Below are 22,104 nucleotides of genomic sequence, written 5' to 3'. Positions count from 1 at the left end.
GGGGAAGCTTACGGACCGGTTCGCTGATTGTGTTTGTGCAGGCTGTATAGATCAGTTCATGTATCGCTCACCGCTGATTGTGTTTTGCGCACGCGCTATATAGACCGGGCGGGTGGCTCATCGGTCGAGCGAGCGAGCGGCTCTCAATTGGAAGCTTGCGACTTCAAATTTTGCTCGGACATGGGTCGACTCAGCCCATCATCTCTCAGGGATAGATAAAATGATTTCTATTTCGTACGGGGAAGGGAGGGAATCAACAGTGGTTGTCATTTTGTGCAGGAAATCTCTGCGATTACATGTGTATTTTTTAAACTATTAATCCAAATTTGGGTCGCGTTGTCAAGGTCAGGAGGTCCTGATGGCCAGTGCCGTTGATGCAACCACATCCCCACGGTCACTTCCTTCTGCCAGTTCCCAAAGCTGTTACAAAATCGATGGCCCACTTGTGATTTCCACTCTCGGTCTTTTGACGCAACTCATGTAAGAGGCAGAGGCGGAGCCCTGCAACTGCTCGCTTGCACTACTGCCGGTGGGGCACCCTCTAGAGGGTGCTCCAGAGAGCCCCGTCTTGGAGTGTTTTTGCCTACTCTTCCACACTGAGCCAAGCGTTTCTGAAGATGCGGGAATGCCCACACTTTACCCTGCCATAAGGGCGCAGCGCGACCTGCCGATCTGTTAATGGTAGTGACCCCATTCACACCACTGGGTGGGCAGAGATCTCCCGCAAACCAGTAATCTTTAAATTACATTTTTATTTTACCAGGTAAGGCCCACTGACCTATATAGATCATTTTCAGACGTAACCTGGCCACATATGATAGCTCCACCAAGTGGCTTATCATCATTTGGAAATTTATCGCAGCCAAGGACTCTAAAACACATGATTCTAAATTAGGAAAAAACTGGAGGACCCGGAGGAAAATTTGAAGCGACCATGGGGAGAACATGCAAACTCCACATTCAGGCATCGGGTCAGGATCGAACCCACAACCTCCTGTATACCAGGTGAGGTAGTTTAGATCTTGCCACCTCTGCAACGCTAACTACCCCACGGTGGCGTCTTGCAAGTAAAAACACATCCGATGCTCACGAATCGAAGCTGACAAAGTCACTGTGACCCTCACCCCTAAATCACCCAGCCCCTCTGAAAGTGTGACTGGCTGCAGCGCGTTTTGTGGGCGTGTTGCGGTATTCGTGGGCGCGCGGTGTAAGACGTGCTTGTCGTGTAAGACGTGCACGTCGCCACAGGCACGATGGGGGACGTGTTGCTTCTCGCCCACGTAACTTCGCGTTTAACCGTTAAAAATTAGTTTGACTTTTCGTTTGCAACTCTACACGCGTCCACATCACCCCGCTACTCCAATCCTCCACTGGCTCCCGATACCAACGCCACGCTCCCTAATAGAGTTGCGTGCTTGCCTACCTCTCCCCTCTTATCTCGCTCTACTCCCCCTCCACGCACCCTGCTACCTCTGCGATGTCTCTCAACCGAGGCTTTCTGTGGACCCCATCCCCTGGTCGCTCAGTGGGAGGTTGGTTGCTCATTCTCCTTCGCTGCCCCCCCACAGTCTGGAACTCCCTTCCCACAGCCCAGAGGTCGCAAACGGGTTTTGATTCCTTACCCGTACCCGGCCGTACCAGGGTCGCAAATGGGTACCCGTACCCAGTACGGGTACCCGTTCCCTACCCGTACCCTACCCGAAATGAGTGACAAACGGTTACTCACCAGTGACTCACGGCCTACCCGTACCTGGCCGCACCAGGGTCGCAAACGGCTACTCGTACCCGTACCCGGCCGGGTATGGGTAGCCGGGTATCGGGTAGGGTACGGGTATCGGGTACCCGGTTGCGACCTCTGCCACAGCCGCCAGTGTTGGTAATCCTCTGCCCCCCATTGAAGTCCAGGCTCAAGGCCTTCCTCATTCCTTCTGCCCGTGACTAAGACTCCCCTCCCACCTCTCTCTCTCTGCAAAGTAATTATTCCCCTTGGGCTTCTGCAGTTGCGGCGGCTCGGTATGCCGCCGCGCTTCGGCGCCCCGTACGAATCCCGCGCCTCTTGCACTCTCCAGGGGACGGTAGGCATCTCGCGGTTGTCGGGATCAAAAAAACTAAATTTGCGTAAGCAAAATAAAAGGGAAAGGGATAGAAGCGAGATTACAAACTGAACTCTGAAACGCGAGCCGCGCACCGCACGTTACCCCGATGCGAAGGACGTGGCGGGCTCAACCCCTGGCGCCGTCGCCGCTCATCGTCCCTCGGCTTCTCCTGGCCGAGGGCCGCCCCACGGCTCCCAGCCTCCTCCCTCCCCCGGGCCCCCGCCGCGTCTCGTCCCCCGCACCCTGCTCGTCGTCTCGTGGGCTCTACGCTCCTTGTCGCTGTCGTGTTGTGACAACGGGACCAACAGAGGTCGCAACCGGGTGTACCCAATACCCGTACCCTACCCGATACCCGGCTACCCGTACTCGGCCGGGTACGGGTAGCCGTTTGCAACCCTGGTGCGGCCGGGTACGGGTACGGGTAGACCGTGAGTCACTGGTGAGTAACTGTTTGTCACTCATTTCCCAACGTCTTGTCTCTTCTCACAATTCAAGTTCCTAGAATCAACCCACCCGCGCCTGCAACATGGCTTCATCCCAGAGGTCGCAATCAGGTACCCGATACCCGTACCCGGCTGGGTACGGGTAGGGTACGGCCGGGTACGGGTACCCGTTCGCGACCCTGGTGCGGCCGGGTACGGGTAAGGAATCAAAACCCATTTGCGACCTCTGGGGACCAGGCTTAAAGGGGCAATGGTGACTTTCTTTCCCCTCTTAGCTATTCTCTCAACAGTGGTGTTTAGCTTGACCACCGCTTTGGACACCGTGGTGGCGAGATGTTATCTACCTCGCCTTGGATGCAGGAGGTCGTGGGTTTGATCGCGACCCTGACACCTGTATATTTGGAGTTTGTGTCTCTCTCCCTCCGTGATTGCGTGGATTTTTTTTCCCCGAGTCCTCTGGTTTTTCCCTCCACATTTAGAATCAATGTCACACGTTTAGAATATTTGGCTGCTGCTCTAAATTTACACGTGACAAGCCACTTCGTTGAGCTATCATTTGTCGCCAGGTCACTTCTGAAAAATAGTTCTATAGCTCAGTGGGCCTAACCTGGTAAAATAACATTTTAAAAAAGAGTTTTCTGAAACTGAATTCTACCTGCATTCAGGCGACGGACCCCTTGCAAGTTTTAAATGGGTGCATGGTATTTGATTGGCAGGTCTCGTGCGCTCGGTGGGGTAAAGTGTGGGTATTCCCACCATCCCAAGACATTTGGCTACTACAGGGTGCTCCTCCCAACAGCTCCCTCCCCCTCCCCACGATCTGCCGTCAGTGTCACGAGCAGGTCATTGCAAGGCTGCGCCTTTTGCTTTGTTGAAGGCGACTGCAATGCGTTGACGTTGGCTCTACTAGGTGACCTTGGCGAGTAAGGAATTTCCACTGCAGACAGCCGTTCCGTTCATCGCCCCTTCATAGCTGGATCCCTGCAAGAAGCTCGCTTTTCCTCCCCCACTCCCAGCCTTGCCGCGTGTGTGCACAGTGCCCTGCCTTCATTACACATGGACGAATGCGGCCAGCTCCTCGTGCCGAAAGGCATCGTCGCCAAAGCAGTGGATGTCACCGCCACCGTACCTCACTGCCACCACCACCCTACCTCGCCGCTACCACCACCACCACCGTTCCTTACCGCTACCACCACCACTACCGTCCCTCACCGCTGCCACCACCACTACCTTACCTCTCCACTACCAACCACCAACACTACCTCTACCACCACCACTACCGTACCTCACCGCTACCACCACCCATCCACCACCGTAACTCGCCTTGACCAACACTTTCTCCCCTTAGCCAAATGCCAGGACTGTTGCCCAGGAGACGCATAGCGATCTGCAAGGTTCTGGCCTGGCAGTTTCTCACCTCCATTTGGCCTTAGGTCTTCTCTTCCCCTGGGTCTTTTGAAACGAGTTACTTTTCCAACAGTGTATTTTTTGTTTGTTTTATTTTTAAGCAACAAAAACCCTTGGCCAGCTTCGATTACCTCGAGTCTCATCAGCAGGATGTAGCCCATACAACCAATTTGGATCTAATGATGTACACGTGGACTCGTGTGTGTATCAAAGTAGGCCGACTTGGCCTCAAATGAGTACCTGTTGCGATGTGTAAACATCGCCACCCACCCCCTCGTGTGCTGTGCCGGCCTTCATAGGTGCTCGCCAACAGCACTTGCCCCATAAGTCTGTTACAGGCTATATGGGGGATATTTGTCTTTGTATCAATGTATACTTGTAGAGTTTGTAATGCGTGGGTGTGGCACATTACAAATATCGTATTGTATTTCCAATCCGTCGTGTTGTATGCATACCATATATATTCGTGTCATAGTATATGTGTGGTATTGTAACATGTCTACTTAAATAATGACTTGCTAATATTCCATTCATATTAATGTACTTTGTATTTATGTGACAAACTCGACACATTCGTCAACACCGTGGGGCCTTAAAATGAGATGAATCTATGATAGACGTTTTGGGTAACAGCCCTCCTTCATGGCACATGAATCATGAAAAAGGGCCATTGCCTGAACCGTTGCTTATTATACGTTTTCTTTATGGCCACAGTGTTACTGACGAATGGCGAGTTTTTTTATTGTTACGTTTGCTAAACGCAGCAGCCCTATGACTAAATATTGCGTTATATATACATGGACTGTTTGTATGTTGTACGTAAAACTCACCTCTGGTACAAGCATCGTATGCAACTTTATATTAGACGCGCGTCACTCAGTCCATCGTAACTCTGGGGGTCAATAAAATCAGCACCACCTTGCGGGGAAACAACAGCAGGTTGCCCCGTTGGTAGCACGGTTGGCTACGTATGGTGCGAAAGAAGTTCCACATGCGTGCGTCCAACCCTGCAATGGGAATGTTACATTTTCCGCTGCTGCTTTAAGGCTTTACAAACGAGCACTCATGCCCTCCCAGTATATGTGTACCATATATACTTCCGTAATAAAATATACGTCATTTAACAAGCTGCGTCATTTAATTTACACGCACATCGTCACGCGTGTATGAATATTACAGTAAGTATGAGCTTTGTATTTATAGTTTCGCTAAGCAAATGACGTTTTTAAAGCGGATCCACGTTGGGGCTTGCATTGCTGACGTCCGTCCGGAGGAAAATCCTCCGGCCGCCCCTCGCCTGCTCCTATTGGCTGGCGCTGACGCACTGCGGACCGTCGGTCCTCCCCGGATGGTTGCCGTGGCGACGGGGTTGGTCGCCCAGGCGACGATCGTGTGGCTGAGCACGTCGCTGCGTTTTGGCGATTGTCCCGGCATCCCTCCAGACCGCAGCCGCCCCAAGCCAGGCCGTGCACTGCCAACACAGAACCCCACAGCTAACACTGAACCTCAATACTAACACAGAACCCCACCACTAACACTGAACCCCACCACTAACACTGAACCTCACCACTAGCACTGAACCTCACTACTAACACTGAACCTCAATACTAACACTGAACCCCACCACTAACACGGAACCTCACCACTAACACTGAACCCCACCACTAACACTGAACCTCACCACTAACACTGAACCCCACCACTAACACTGAACCTCACCACTAACACTGAACCTCACCACTAACACTGAACCCCACCACTAACACTGAACCCCACCACTAACACTGAACCCCACCACTAACACTGAACCCCACCACTAACACTGAACCCCACCACTAACACTGAACCCCACCACTAACACTGAACCCCACCACTAACACTGAACCTCACCACTAACACTGAACCCCACCACTAACACTGAACCCCACCACTAACACTGAACCCCACCACTAACACTGAACCCCACCACTAACACTGAACCCCACCACTAGCACAGAACCCAGCCACCTATACCACCTGGGGACCCACAGCGGCAATATGTGAAATACCTCGCCTGGTTTACAGGTGGTGGGTTCGATCCCGATCATGATGCCGGTTTATTTGGAGTTTGCATGTTCTCTTTCTGTGGTCACGTGACATTTTGTCTCTCTCTCTCTCTCTGTGGTCGCGTGACATTTTTTTTTACCGGTCCTTCGGTTTTTTCCCCTCGACATTTTAGAATCAACGTGCGTTTAGAGTAATTTGGCTGCAGTACATTTCCACTTGATAAGTCCCTTCGTTGAGCTCTCATTTGTGGCCAGGTAGCTTCTGAACAAAAGAGCTATACAGCTCGGTAAGCCTTACCTGGTAAAATAAAGAAAAACATTTGTTTTTTAGCCCAGTACCCATCAGGAACACAGAACCTAGGCACGGTGAAATGCAACATCTATTGTGAGCTTATGAATCGATGTTCACCGGAGCCTTTTCACATTTGTGTTGAGACACAAGATACCAGCCACCATTATTGACCCAGCGTAATCCCCCCCCCAAATCCATCCACTTTCTCGCTCACCTTAATTATAACCCGATCACTTGCAACCAACCCAGCCATCTACACAGCCACCCTGCCACCTACCGACCCACCCACCCTATCGCCTACCCATGGAACCATTCTCCCTCCCCTCCAACTCTCCCAGCCACAACCTGAATCGATAAGGCTGCCAACCCGGCGCTATTCAGCCAGCCATCGAGTTAGCCGGCTACTCGCCCACCCTCACCCACCCGCTCTCTCCCCCCACTGCCCCGCATCGCACGCTCTCCTTGAGCCCCCCACCCCTGCCCTCCACCCTTACCGCCGCCCCCCCCACGTTACAAGTGCGCTGCCTGCAGCTTAAAAAGGACGTCACAGCTGTTCCGCTCTCCCGCTTTGCCGGATAGATAGTGCCGTGTCTCAGCCCGAGTGCCATTCATAGAAGCTCGCGGAAGACTCGCCGCTCCTGCTGCTGCTGCTGCTGCTGCCCGTCTCCCGCTTCGCAGGTTTGTCATTCTCAGCGCTGGCGTTTCCTGCCGTTGTGTTTGCATGCGTGGGCGCGAGTGTAGCAGATACGACGGTGGTGGTGCATTCGTTGCGTATGGATCCAATTTATTATACGTGCCCTGCGAGGCTATACGTGTAAATGTTGCATACGCAAATGCGCACGTAGAAATATTCGTCCACGGGTACAAGTACAACAGGGTCGTCTGTCATCGTCACCGTCTTTATCGTATTGAATTCACGCGCACGCATACAGAAATGTGCGTGCAATAGATGCAAAGCAGTATTCGGACGTGTGTGAATATTACGTTCGTATGCATGCGAATACTTGTGTGTGTCTTGTATTACACCTACCTACTGCGTACTTTCTACCGCGGTAATCTTACGCAATGATAAAAGTGTTTATTTAATACATTATTATAGCAGGTCTTTTGTCGCTAGATATTTGTTTTAGACTCTTTGCAAACCGAAGATTTTTGAAGGAAGTCTTGTCGGCTGAAATGTTGATAATTCTTTCAACCGAATACATTTTTTAAAAAAAATCCTGCTTATTTATTTTGTGTGCGTACGCAATCTGGCCAGGTGTCTCAGCGGCTCAACAGTCGCACCGTTGTGGGTTCAAATCATGGTTGGGGAGGTATGGACAAAGCCCATCATTCTGCCCTTCAGGGTCAATAAATTAAGTACCACGTTGTGGATAGACTTTCCCCCATCATAGGAATGTGGAATGTGCGCTCCTGTTCTCAGGGTTGTAAACAGGAGATGCTCACCAATGCCTCAATTGAGCAGGAAATCACTTCCACTTAATTATAACATGCGTGCTATGTGTACCCCTTGCATGTGTATTCATATATCGTAATAACGTGCATGCTATGTGTACCCCTTGCATGTGTGTTCATATATCGTAATGTATCTATATGCATATAACGTACATATGTACATGATTGAGTCCTGTATATGAATGGTAGAATGACTGTTAAAGTTTTAAGTATATAGATGAGAGGACGACCAATGCGGAGATGACGCGATGAGATGGGCTCAAGTGCAGGAGCGAGAGATGGAGTGTGAACGTGGTGAGAGCGATGGTTTCGGCAGTGGCATGGCTTCCATCCAGCAGTGGATAGATAACAGCTGGAACGATGGGGTCTGCATTTTCGTTAATCTTAAAAAAAAACCACCCTTCGCAAACCCGAATCGACGAGCATGGTGAAGTATGGTCATATTACCCCCCCCCCCCCCTCTCTCACCAACGTCTGATACGGCATGGGGAGACTTTCAACAAGCAGTGGATTGGCAACATTTCCTGATTGAGTGGCTACATTATTCCAGATGGCCGAGTCATTTTGTATGTAAGCTGCGTATAGGGTTCCATCTTTGTGTGGATGCTCTGGGCATAATTTGCCCTTTGCCCGAAAGGTTTTGTTGAAGCGAGCGTTCGCTAGATCGCACGCCTCATTAATTAAAGGTCTATACAATTAAAAGAGAAGCGCCTGCCTTCATAATATATACAGTATGCGCATTTAGCCTGCGTTCAAGATGAATATCAAGGCCTCATTTTGCCGGGGGTTGATGTACATACGTATCGGAGAGAAATATTTAGGTAAAATGATTTGGTTTAAAATGACAGATTCCTAATGTAGCATTGGCTCTAGGAATCTAGCACGTTTTGAAGCAAATGCACCTGCGTATAACCAGACCGATATTAATACTGTTGATCCACGGCAATGTGGCAGCTGAACTGGGCTTCGCGCAAATACAAACATTGCCAATGCACTGCTCAAAACCTGCGATGTCTGCGGTGTTGCCAATCGGCATTATCAGCCGCTGTCGCCTCGACAGACCTGGTTTTCACCTGAGGACGGCTGCTTGCGTTGTAGCCGAAACGTCGTGAGAATTATTTTATTATGTTTTATTTTTATTATTTTATTATTTTCCTTCCACGTGACTTTACCGAAAGAACCAAGAAGCTGAATCCCTGCAGTCACGAAAGCTTTAAATCGAAAAATTATCAGCCTTGTTCTACCCACTGCTGGATGAAGGCCTGCCCTTCGGCATCGCGATGCAGCAGTCCGCCGAGCCCTCCCGCACGCCGCGTCCGTTACTCCGACCGCCGGGGCCACGTGGTGTCCCTTTGGCGTGACGTGCGATGGCTGCGTCGAGCAAATGCTCTCCGATCCAAGGGGGTTCCTCTTTTTCTGTCTTCTCGTTGCGATCGTTGTGCCTCCACCTTGTCCGTGCTTTTGGTGGGCGCCCCCTCGGCTTTTGTTCCACTTTAATTGCGGGATGTTAATTTATGATCCGTACATCAAGAGCCGGAAATATGACATAAGTGACCAATTTTACATCAACCAGTTTATGTCGGCATGCTGTATTCTGTAGGCACATTGCACGTGTGTTGATAATCACTCTGTAATCCTCTCCCGCCCGCCTCCATGCTTCAGGCTCCATAGAATAATATGGAGCCGTCTCTACGCTCCCTGCTCCGTAGAATAACACGCAGCAGCCTCCGCGCGTCGGGCTCCATAGAAAAAAACATGGAGCGTCCTTCCAGCTTGCCCCACGTGTTGTGACGGGGGCCATGGTCATGACGTCACTGCAGGACGCTGTAATGGTGCTCCCTGAAGGTCATATGACCGTGACCTTAAATTATTCCTTTCCTTATCAATTACCTTTGTAATTAAATGATACTGTGTCTAGGCGCAAGCCTCACTCGGTCTCAAACTTGTCCCTTTCTGTCGGAGGGCATTGCCACATAGGGACGTTTGGCCGATTTCCATTATTAATGAGAGATACGGAACTGGATATACGTGGAGTAGACCAACCATGTGCATACGACACGGCGGGGGGGGGGGGTCGCGCTCAAAGCTCCACACAGGTGGATTCGATTACCGCTTTTGCTGTACCCGCCATCTCCTATCCCACTTCCCAGCCCAAGCCTGCAGCACCTTGTTATCTTACCCAGTCTTCAATCCCAAGTGTGAACCAGGCTCAACTCCCTGCTCTTGGCTTCTGCCATCCGAACGTCTTGTTGGATCTCGGAATGCACAGGCCCTTTGTTAATCCACTGCTGGATGAAGCCCTCTCCACGCCCTGTCATGTGTCGATCTTATTTTCACCATACTTCATCACATTGGGCCGTGCGGGTTGGTGAAGAGGGGAGGTGGTGGGTGAGTGGGTCTGGCTCCATTACTCGCCACCGATATTGGCTTTGGCTGGGACTCGAACTCGTGTAGTCGCATTTACAGTGGAGTGCGCGATCTGCTGCGCCACCGCTACCCCCCCCCCCCCCAGGAATATTTGGTGTGGTCTTAATTCCAGCACGACAGCTGAGAGAACATTCTAAATGAACCGGCGTTGCACACACCGTTTATTTATTCATATGATTGACTGCGGCGAGACGCTCCTACGTGCTGCCTGGGGCCCGTCGCCGTTCTTTACACTACATTACCTGTGGTAGACGTTGCCTAAACGTACGCGGGGAGTGTTTTAGATTTGATACTTTATATATATACACACACACACGTGACCCGTGACTCGAGGGGGAAGAGAGGGGAGTAGGGATTAGCCGCTTGAAATATTTTAATTACAACAATTTTCTTCTAGTTTTCCCTTCGTTGTCCGCCAAGTCGGTGTGAAGGGACCGGGCGGCGATGCTGGGTTTGTGCGGCGATGCAGCGGGAATCTGGGTCGGAGCCGATGACGCCGACGCTAGACATTGAATGCCGCCCCCCCTTGGCCAAGGTCGTTTGAATTTCAGACGCTGCGTCACAGCTCGGCGTTACGCACTCCTCCTTTTTTAAGCGGTGCGCGGTCATTTGTATTTTCTTGGTTTTGTGGAAATCTCGGAGCTATTCAAGTGTCAAAAGTTTAAATTTATTTTTAACCGATTGTGAACTTAAGAGATGAGTCGGTGAATGCGTGAGTAGATGGATGGCCGAGTGAATGGATGGGTGAGTTGATGGGTGGTCGAATGGATGAGTGAGGTTAGCTCAAGTTTCAAGCTTCAAGTTTATTTTAGTTCTTAACTGGACGTGAGAACTCATGAGACCAGGATGAGTCTCACCTGCAAGATTGACCTGGGTTGCCCAACGAGACAAAATCAATAACAATGAAGTCAATGGAGATCCCCATGCCGTATTGTGAAGTGGTCCACAAGCATTGGATCTATAATGGCTGATGATGATGACGATGGAACTGAAGTAGCATTGTTGTTGTAGAGTACACCCCAAGTGTGTCGAACAAACGGAACTCGGGAACACTGTTAAAGACTTATTAAAGGCGCGCGCGCGCACAGCGTTGCGTAAGTGACGCATTCAATATCCTTCGCTGTTAACGAGGCCGATTGCGTCGCCCCCGTTGAGAAGCGGTGGCGTGCGCCACCCGATCTACCCTGCGAAATTCTCACGTTACACCCCTTTGCCCGCAAGCTCGCTCGCGTGATTACATCGAAAATTAATCTCCGCTCGACTCAAGGGCCTCTATTCAAAGCCGGCCAAACCCAAAACCCTCCCCGCCCCCCGCATAGAGCGCACAATGCCCAGGGTTTAATTTCGGCCACGTCTGTCCTCACCCGGCTCACCACATCAAGTATGCCTCTCGCTGTGGCGACGTATCGTGCGCCACCTGCTCCAGTCTTATACCAGCGAGCCTCATTGCTCTGAGCTTGCCCGTTTTCGGGCTCGTCGTCTGCCCCGGTTAACACCGCAGGGGGTGCGTTAAGGCAATAAAATTCCCCCTCCCGTCTCCGTCAAAGTGGACCTGGTCGTCCCCCGTGACGTCGTTTTGAAGGAGGTGGGCCACGCGCCCGCCGGCGTTGCAATCGAAATTTGGCCACGGTGGAAAATTACCCGCGAGGTGGCCCGATTTTTTTTTTTATGCGGAGACGCATGGCAACGTCGCCTTCCCCTATGACTGTGAAAACTTAGCAGGACCCTCCACGACTCTCCTGGGTGAACGAGCATAGCTACGATAATACGAATGGCATGAATAGCGAAATGTACCGGCGATTGATTTGTTGATGTGCCCCGTTTTCATTTTTTTTTGCTTTTGCAGAAGTCTGCAGCGGACGTGCTCGCATTTTGAATCTCGGCGAAAATCACAGCGAAGCTCCCCACACACCCTTGAGCAGACATGGCAAGCCACGACCCCGGAAGCGCCTTCGTGCAGACGCAGCAGCTGTCGGCATCGCGCGCCGACACATTCCTGGAGCACATGTGCCTCCTGGACATCGACTCGGAGCCCATCACGGCGCGCAACACCGGCATCATCTGCACCATCGGTGAGCTGCGCGACAAAACCGGCGACCTGGGTTCGATTCCCGTTCACGGCCAACACCGATTATCTGAACCTGTCCTGGACCTCTCCTAGATGGACTCGGCCTCAAATGAGTACCTGGTGCGGTGTGTAAACATTGCTATGGAGGTGACGAAGGTGGCCGGGCGTGGTGCTGGCCACCCCACCCCCTAGTGTGCCGTGCCAGCCTTCATAGCTGCTACTCACGAACAGCACTTGCCCCAACAGTCTGTTAAAGCTACACGGGGGATCTTTGTCTTTGTTTTGTCTTTGTTTTGTCTTTGTTTTGTCTTTGTTTTGTCTTTGTTTCGTCTTTGCTGCTCAATACGGAATCTCCGTGTGTTCTCTTGCCCCCCTCCTCCCTCCGTCACCCCGCCGTGTCACAGGGCCTGCGTCGCGCTCGTTGGACACCCTGAAGGAGATGATCAAGTCGGGCATGAACATCGCTCGCATGAACTTCTCCCACGGCAGCCACGAGGTGTGTGGCGCACCGTGCTGTGTGTGGCGCTGTGTGCAGAACTGCATGCCGCGTGCGTTTCTGTGTGGTGCCGCGTGCGGTTTTGTTGCGCGAGCATTACACTCCGCGTGCCGCCACTGCGGCGTTGTCGTTGCCGCGTGTCGCGATCCTTCTGCTGCCGCTTGCGTCCGTTGCTGTGGCATAATCGAGCGTTGCACCGCGAACGTTTTATTTTGTCGTGCTTCCTACGTGGTTGTTGTTGTTGTTGTGCGTATTGCGAGCGCTGCGCTGTGCCGCGCGTGTGTTTCTCCCTCAGTACCACTCTGACACCATCAAGAACGTGCGTGAGGCCACGGAGAGTTTCGCTGGGAACCCCATCTACTACCGCCCTGTGGGGGTCGCTCTCGACACCAAGGGGCCCGAGATCCGCACCGGCCTCATCAAGGGGGTACGCCTCCACCCACGGACCCCCACACCCAGGGGATGCAGCAGCAGCAGCAACATGACCCTTAGTCCACGCATCAAGGGAGTACACCACCACCACCACTATAATTTAAATTTGGATAACCTTTCAGCTATGAGAATTCAAATGCTCAGCTTTGTTGTGCGAAGACGATTCGTCCTCTCCCTGTGGCAAGGCGGGTGGGAAAGTGCTGCCCTCTTGTGGCGAGGAGGAGAGAAACCCGTGATGCCATATCCTTCCACGCTGCTCTCTGCGAGCTCCGAACGGACACTTAAATTGGGGGAAAAGCCAACTCGTGTCAACATCGAGCCCCCTAAATGATAGTTCGCAGGCCAGAGCTGCTGCGCACGCTTTGCCCTTCACGCAGGGTTGGCTGCCGCTGGGTGTCCCCTTGGCTAGGCCGCAACAGGGCGAGGGAAATGAAGACTCATGCTGGTTCCCTCCATGAGTTCTCACGCGGTTCGCATGAAACACACTTGAACATTTGAAACTTAGCCTTAAAACTTGGGAAGAAACATTTTAAAAAGTAAACGAATGAGTGGGCGAATGGCTAAGTAAATTGTATCGTCAATTAATGAGTGAATTATTTAAATGAATGAATGCATTAATAAGCGATTGAGTAAATACATGAAATGGCTGTTTTGAATTCACAAATGCTGTGAGTGGATCAATAAACGAGCGACTGGTTGACTGAACGAACGAACGCACGGCTGGACTAATGAGCGAGCGGTGGTGGTGGCGGCGCAGAGCGGCACAGCAGAGGTGGAGCTGAAGAAGGGCGCGGAGCTGAAAGTGACGCTGGACGACGCCTACCAGGATGCGTGCGACGAGACCATGGTGTGGCTCGACTACAAGAACATCACCAAGGTCGTGACGCCTGGCAGCAAGATCTTCGTGGATGACGGCCTCATCTCCCTGCTCGTCAAGGAGATCGGTAAAGGAAGGGAGATGAGCGCGCGCGAGCGTGGACTTCCTCGCCAGTGGCTTGGACATCGGGTGGCGTGGGGGGCGGTGATTAGGGGGGGGGGGGGCGATGATGGGTGGGTCGCGTCGAGAGACGGTACGCGTGGCGGCTGTGTGTCGCTAGTTCGGTGGCATGAACAGAGAGATGGGTAATTTAACACGTAGTAGATTTTCGCGACCAATGGTATTCGCAATAAGGGGGATTTTGGGTTGGATCGCTTAAATATAAATGTGTCGTTGACCCATCACGGTCAATGAATAATATTTGTCACGGAAACCAACCGTGCCAATTAGTTACTACAGTACTTCAGCACGCCCAGTGTGTTGGGAGAGTAAACCCACAACATTTACAATCCGAGTACCATGATGTTTCGCTGGTGATTACAACCAACAATGCTTCATCGGGCGATGTTTTTTTTTTCTCTCCCATAATTGGGAAACAAGTCTTCCCGTTTTCGGTCTTAAACAGAGTAAAGATGATGTCATCGCTGTGAGCCTACGTGTTAAACTGGTAAATGGGGGGTTGTCAACGTGTCAATGATGCATGGGGGGGTCGACTGGTCAATGTACGGCAACAACCCCTCTCCGCGAAGATCTGGGGGGGGGGCAGTTTTGCTGCAGCTTAGAGCAACGAAAGGGCTTTGACCTCAGGCAAATTAAACGCGATTGAATGGAGCGGGTGAAGTTCACGGTACCGTCGCTGGGCAAGACCAACGGCGGGAGTGGCAGTCTGCGGCGTAGGGACGACCGGGGGGATGGAGCGTTGAAATTGGCTCGTGTGCGAGTGCTTAGGTCTGATCGTTGCATCACAGGGCTATTAAGACCTGTCGACAGACTTGGAGGCCTTCACCCAGCAGTGGATTGATTTATGACGCAGGTATAGCAGATAAATAAATAAAATAGACACCACGTTGATCCGTTACGCCATGCAATTATCATCAGCACCTTATTAAACCGCTGCTGGATCAAGGCCTGTCTATTTCATTCATAGTGGCTGGTAAATCGTGGTTCATACATTTTTTGGTTTTACCATTTGGTTATCCAGACCAGGATGAATTTAATTTGCAAACTTGTGTGACCTGGGTCACCAGAACGACAAAAGCAACAACACAAAATAGCAAAGGCAACATCCCAAGCAAATAGAAACTGGAGCGAAAAACAACAAAAATAGAAACCGGAGCGTGGTCGAAATTGATAATGAAACGCCGTCGCAGCTGTGCTCACCGCCACTATCGGTCACCCATCGCCCTGCCCCCTCCGCCCTCTCCCAGGCGACGACTACGTCATCACGGAGGTAGAGAACGGGGGGATCCTGGGCAGCCGCAAGGGCGTGAACCTGCCCGGCGCCGCCGTGGACCTCCCCGCCGTCTCCGCCAAGGACGTGCAGGACCTGCAGTTCGGCGTGGACCAGGGCGTGGACATGGTGTTCGCATCGTTCATCCGCAAGGCTGCCGACGTCGAGGAGGTTTGTCTGCCGGCGCCGCCCGCCTGCCCGACACGGACTTTTGCACTTATCTCTATATATGTAAAAAAGGGAAATTTGTAATTATGTGTGTCTGTTCAAAATGTTTAGCGTACTTCCTGACATGCAACAAACTTCTAATTTGCCATGTGGATACTTTCCAGACTGTACACCATGCAAAAATTATAAAAATAGACTTTGCTATTTGGGGGGGGGGGGGGGGGGGCGCAATAATGCATACATTTTGCACGGCAAGTGAGTTGTGACGTCAAATATGTCATGTGACCCGCGCATGTGGAAGCGTAACGCATTGTAGTGTAGTGGTCAGCGCGCTGCGCTACAAACCCGGCGACCTGAGTTTGATTCCCGCTCATGGCCACCACCGGTGAAGATTATTTCAACCAGTCCTGGGCCTCCCCTAGGTCGACTCAGCCTCAAACGAGTAACTGGTGTGGTGTGTGAACATCGCCACTGGGGAGACAAAGGTGGCAGGGCGTCGTGAATCCAAGTCTCGGGCGAAGCCGGGTAGTAAAGTTAGTTAAACTATAAACTAAACTTTTTATTTTACCAGGTAAAACCCATCTGAGCTCTGTAGCTCTTTTTCAGAAGCGACCTGGTTATCGCAAACGATAGCTCAACGAAGCGGTGGCTTATCTCTCCATGTGGAAATTTAGAGCAGCAGCAAAATACTCTTAATCACGCATGTTGTGGACTATAAATGTGGAGGGAAAAAAAATCTGAGGACCCGGAGAAAAATGCACACGACCACGGGGAGAGACATTCAAACTCCAAGTATATAGCAGGCGTCAGGGTCGGGATCAAACTTACAACCTGCATGCCAGGTGAGGGAGTTAACACCTCTCCACCACAGCGCCTCTTGAATTTGGTGTGGTAGCTAAACGCAGTCTCGCACTCGGCTAGACCAGGCACTTGCTTCTTACCTTGGCGTCGAAAAACCGACGCAGACCGTCAATCGCCAGTGGTCACTCTTAACCCTGACGCTAGCCGTGACACCCGCCGTGCCTAGCCCCTTGCGCTTGGTCTAACGCCGACCCTGGCACTACTGGGACCACAGGCCTGACGCTCGCCCTCGCTCGTACTCATCGCGGCGACGTCCGACCTTGTCGCCTAGGTGCGAGCCGTGCTGGGGGAGAAGGGGAAGAACATCAAGATCATCAGCAAGATTGAAAACCACGAGGGCGTGCGCAGGTGTGTGCCGTTTGCCGAATCGCGGTCGTGTTTACGATCGTGTGCATGTACAGCCCTCTGTGGGTGTGTGTGTGTATGTACGTTGAACTTTTTTTGCACCCCGACGAAGCCAACCCTGCTAATCGGAGGTGCGGATGACCGCCTCTGACCCTGCGTTGTGTGGGATGATTAATCATAACTTTCCTACGATGAGGGAAACGGAGTTTATTGTTCACGGTTCGGTGGCCGAAATTGGAATTCGATCCGCGAACCTCGGCCAGCGGCTTGGCGTGCCTGACGTGGTCGTTCTGAAACCCGAAGTAAACCTCCCCCTGGGCTCGTTTCAGGTTTGAGGAGATCCTGGAAGCGAGCGACGGAATCATGGTGGCTCGCGGGGACCTGGGAATCGAGATTCCCGGGGAGAAGGTGTTCATCGCGCAGAAGATGATGATCGGACGCTGCAACCGTGCGGGCAAGCCGGTCATCTGTGCCACACAGGTGAGGGCCACGGGGGTGGCACACAGCGCGATGAACCCGACGGACCGGACTTCGCTTCCTGCTCACGGGGCCAGTGCCAGTGGCGATTATCCGAACTGGTCCTGGGCCCAGGCCAGGCGGCAGAGGTCTCAAACGGGTTTTGATTCCTTACCCGTACCCGGCCGCACCAGGGTCGCAAACGGGGTACCAGTACCCGGCCGTACCCGTACCCTATCCGTACCCGGCCAGGTATGGGTAGGGTACGGGTATCGGGTACCTGATTGCGACCTCTGGGATGAAGCCATGTTGCAGGCGCGGGTGGGTTGATTCTAGGAACTTGAATTGTGAGAAAAGACAAGACGTTGGGAAATGAGTGACAAACGGTTACTCAGCAGTGACTCGCGGTCTACCTGTACCCGTACCCGGCCGCACCAGGGTCGCAAACGGGTACCCGTACCCGTACCCGGCTGGGTACGGGTAGCCGGGTATTGAGTAGGGTACGGGTATCGGGTACCCGGTTGCGACCTCTGCCAGGCGGTGGCCGTTGAGCCGAAGCACGTATTTGCAAAAAGGTCCTCCCCTCGCTCTGGTTTGCGTCTCTCGAGTTACGAGCAGCCGCTTGATGGATTTGGCGGCGATGTTTGCTGCAGATGCTGGAGAGCATGATCAAGAAGCCTCGGCCTACGCGCGCGGAGAGCAGCGACGTGGCCAACGCTGTGCTGGACGGCGCCGACTGCATCATGCTGAGCGGGGAGACGGCCAAGGGAGACTACCCCCTGGAGGCCGTGCGCATGCAGCACGCGGTGAGTGAGTGAGCGTGGGTGTTGGAACGGTAGGGGGCACAGGTGGTGCAGCGGGCCAGTCGTCTCGGTCAGTCAACCTATGGCACTTGGGTCTGTCCCGTGACCTCCTGCCAGTGGGCATTCGACACTTCACGTGGCCTTAACGTGCACAGAGCCTGGCACAAGCGCCCTGGTGATGTCACCGCCACTTAGTGGCGAATGGCGGTTGTTGATGTTGGTAGTGGTAGTGTCGTGGTCAGCGCGCTGCGCTATGATGCCTGGCGTACCCAAGTTTGATTTCTGCTCACGGCCAACACCAGTGACGATTCTCTTAACTGGTCCTGGGTCTCCCCTAGGTCGACTCGGCCTCAAATGAGTACCTGGTGCGGTGTGTAAACATCGCCACTCGGGAGACAAAGGCGGCCTGGCGTGGTGTTGGCCACCCACGCCCTCGTGTGCCGTACCGGCCTTCCATAGGTGCTCGCTAACAGCACTTACCCCAACAATCTGGTGTTGCTGTAGATTGCCCGGGAGGCGGAGGCGGCGATGTACCACCGCCAGCTGTTTGAGGAGCTGCGGCGGCTGTCGGGCATCACCAGCGACCCCACCGAGACCACCGCCATCGGCACCGTCGAGGCCTCCTTCAAGTGCTCCGCTGGCGCCATCATCGTGCTCACCAAGTCCGGACGGTGAGTGGTGGTGGTGGTGCTGGTGCCGGTGATGATTGTGACGGAGGCGGTGGTGGGACGGCGTTGATGATAACGACAACGGCGGAGGTCGTGCTGGTTGTAGTTGTGCTGCTAGTCGAAGTGGCACTAGTGTGGTGGTGCTGGTAGTGGTGGCGCTGCTGGTGGTTGATGCGGTCGTGGTTGTGCTGGTTATGGAATTTCGTGACAATGCTAGCAATAGCGCATGGCATTTTATCTCTCCTTCCGGCTCCCCGGTAAACTAACGTGTGGAGTGTGGCACGTGCCTGGTTAAACACGGTCCGTGGCGAGGTACTGGGGACATGGTGTGTGTCGTGACGGTGTGGGCCGCCCTCCCTCCGGCTGAGACGATCGATCCGTTGTGGCGCGTGCAGCTCGGCTCACCTGCTCTCCAAGTACCGCCCGCGCGCGCCCATCATCGCGGTGACGCGCTGCGGCCAGACCGCGCGCCAGGCGCACCTCTACCGCGGCATCTTCCCCGTGCTGTGCCGCGAGCCGGTCAACGACGTGTGGGCCGAGGATGTGGACCTGCGCGTCAACCTCGCCATGGAAGTCGGTGAGGCTCGCTTCGGCACTCGGGCTTAGCGGGCTTGTTAGGAAGTCACCCCGACTCCCTCCCTTCTCCACCTCCTCTCGTTCCTCTCACTCTTCTTGCACTCCCCGTCTACGGAGAATCGATGGGATTGTCGCGTTTCTCCCCGCGAGATGGTGTTAACGGCTTTGTCTCCGTTGTTTTCGTCGGCAGGCAAGTGCCGCGGCTTCTTCAAGCAGGACGACGTGGTGATCGTCGTGACGGGCTGGCGCCCGGGCTCCGGCTACACGAACATGATGCGCGTCATCAAGGTCACATAGAGCGGGGCGGCCAAGCGAGCGCGACAGAGGGCGGCAGGCGAGCGAGGGGGCGCCAAGGAGAGCTGGGGGGTAGAAAATGACGACGCATGCTAAACCGGGGACCAAGTACACTCCAGGGCCGGTTGGCAAAATGACTACGTGGATGGTTTTTCCTGTGTGTTTTTGTCTGGATTTTTTTTTCGGTTTAATATTTTGTTTTTTCGAGTCCTTTGATATTTTTCGTTCCATCAGAGTGCTTTCATCGGGTGCCGAACGGGACTGTCCAATAATTTAATTGCTCAGCTTTATCGTTTTATCAGAGCACTTACCATTCAGTGCTCTGAGATCTTGGTCACGTTTCTGTAATTTCCCAAAAAAAAAGAACCACAACCAACCAATGTGTGCTCGCTGTGAGCAGCCAAAAGTAATGGACAATCGACGCCGACTCTAATGCCGACAAGCAGCTGTGAGAATATTAATTCTGTACCGCGTAGCATGAACTGGCAAAATCTGTCGGACGTGGGACGCACACGTGTAAGGACCTTACTAATTACGTCCGCATGTTTCGAACGGAACTTGCGCGCACGCAAAATAGTAACACGATATTTCCTCTGGTTAGTTTTTAGGCTAGGTGCTTTACAACGATGGCAAAATGTAAAAAACCTGGCTTACTGAATACTCATAGCCTATGACCAAATCGGCCGGAATGCGCCCGAGTCCTGCTCGACCAAGCCGGGTAGAGCCCGGGTTGCGTTTTGCATGGTTGACCATCGTGCAACAGGGGTTTTTGGCCAACAGATGGCAGTGCACCAACATCCCCGTTATTCTTTCCCCAACCCGAACCATCGGTGGTCGGATCACGGGCGAGGGACCTTCGCGACCCGGAGGCGCTTGTCCAGCAGTGGATCAGCAAACGGGCTGCGCGAGCGTTCACAGACGCGGACATTCATAGGCGGGACTGGGACGGCGGGTTGATGGAAAAATTCACGATTTGCTGTGGGACCACGCGCGTGTTGCGAGTGTCGCTCCCGATGGTAGCACTCTGCGTGCGGAAGGCCGCGCTGTTCTCGGCAGACATAACCAGGAAGAGGAGGTCTTGTCTCCTCGATGTTCAAGACAAACGTTTGACTTGAGATGAGTCCCACGCAGCGGCTCTGTCGCTGCCGCCGCCGCTACCGCTTTGCGTTCGTGTGTGTGCGTGCGTATATATGTATATCCATATGTGGCCCTTGCAAACGTTAATCTACTGTATCGCGCAAGCACTTAGGCCGGTGTTGGCCACGATATTTTGCTCGCTCTCTCTTGTGAATCCTGGAAACGGCAAAGTTATGAGAAGTACTTTAATGTGTGCACAGCTTGAAATAAAAATGTTAAATGTGAGCTCATTCCAAACACGGCGAGCGCTGCTTTGTGGCTTAAGTTTTTTTTTCCGACACGTACAACCACAGGACGGCAATATAAGCAGGTGATTGTTCTCCTGCATAATAGACATGCTTTTTAAATTTGCCTTCGTGAACCAAGAATCTATATATTTTCTGCCACCAATATATATGCGTAATAGTATAAAAGTATACTCGCAAAAACCAAGACGCATCTCCCAAAGAAAAACGCGTTCTCCTTCGGGGCATCGTCACTGTCAATGTTGTCGTCTCTCCTTTTCTTCATGGTGGTGGTTCCAGCACCTGCGCCCCGTGTAGTTGAGACAAACGTTGCCACACAGGCAGTTAACCCCGCGGTGGTTAACCCCGCGGCGGTTAACCTCCACTCCGGTTAACCCGGCGGTGGTCGGCCACATCTCGTTATCCCAGCGCTGCAACGGCGGCGGGCTTACGTAACGGATGACACGTAAAAAACTTGGCTGTAACTCGGGATTTCGGAAGAAAAAGCCACATTGTGCTTTTTGTCTTAGTTATACACTTGAAGATTTTGTGTGTGTACGGTGGTTGGTGGTGGCGGCGGCTGTGGGCTGTGTGTGTGTGTGTTTGCTGTGCTGCTGCAGTGTATTTATTCTCTCTACTTAAGTTCCTCCGCTCACTTCCCCGCACCTGAGTTCACCTCCCCTTCGTCTCCCCCCCCCCTTCAACCCTTCCTCCCTTCCCTTTGCTTCATCTGCACTGTGCTGCCGACGTGCCCGGGCTTGTCTTGTCTTGTAAAAGGGAAAATAAAATCTCCATGTGAGCATGCGTGCACCCCGCGCGTGTTTTGCGTTTCACTCGTCTCGTTTCGCGGGCAAATTTTTAGTGGAGCAGGTTGGGTGCGTGTGTTGCCCATAGGAATCATTCGGATTGTGATGTGAGCTCGGCACTTCCGGTGGGGAGAAATTCACAAGGGTGGGTCCGTTCAGAAAAAAGAAAACGTTAGCCACTTGAGATTCCAAGTTGGCACATTTCTCGTTCCAGAAAACGAGTGTTTATTTCTCAGTTTGGATGCATCACTTGACCAATGTTTATGAGAATAGGTGAAAAATGATACATGTCCGAGCACCACCAGGGCACACTGGCACTGCTGTGCCACTCGGCACGG

The 22,104-nt window shown here is 52.7% G+C and overlaps 1 protein-coding gene across 1 annotated transcript in view; it reads left to right on the top strand.

Annotated features, from left to right (window-relative positions):
- The window catches only part of LOC144734947 (pyruvate kinase PKM), a 35,767-nt gene extending 13,997 nt beyond the window's left edge, over window positions 1-21,770 (top strand). Inside the window, exons 2-12 of the mRNA XM_078617418.1 lie at window positions 12,012-12,237; window positions 12,638-12,729; window positions 13,025-13,156; window positions 13,919-14,105; window positions 15,406-15,599; window positions 16,729-16,805; window positions 17,132-17,282; window positions 17,912-18,064; window positions 18,566-18,732; window positions 19,125-19,306; window positions 19,496-21,770. Coding sequence (XP_078473544.1) covers window positions 12,090-12,237; window positions 12,638-12,729; window positions 13,025-13,156; window positions 13,919-14,105; window positions 15,406-15,599; window positions 16,729-16,805; window positions 17,132-17,282; window positions 17,912-18,064; window positions 18,566-18,732; window positions 19,125-19,306; window positions 19,496-19,602 — 1,590 coding nt within the window. The 5' untranslated portion in view covers window positions 12,012-12,089 and the 3' untranslated portion in view covers window positions 19,603-21,770. The remainder of the gene's footprint in view (window positions 1-12,011; window positions 12,238-12,637; window positions 12,730-13,024; window positions 13,157-13,918; window positions 14,106-15,405; window positions 15,600-16,728; window positions 16,806-17,131; window positions 17,283-17,911; window positions 18,065-18,565; window positions 18,733-19,124; window positions 19,307-19,495) is intronic.
- The last annotated feature ends 334 nt before the right edge of the window (window positions 21,771-22,104 follow it).

This window comes from Lampetra planeri, chromosome 53, assembly GCF_965212315.1.
Source record: "Lampetra planeri chromosome 53, kcLamPlan1.2.h2, whole genome shotgun sequence".
NCBI classification, from domain to species: Eukaryota; Metazoa; Chordata; class Hyperoartia; order Petromyzontiformes; family Petromyzontidae; genus Lampetra; species Lampetra planeri.
This window is presented reverse-complemented; position numbering and strand designations above follow the sequence as displayed.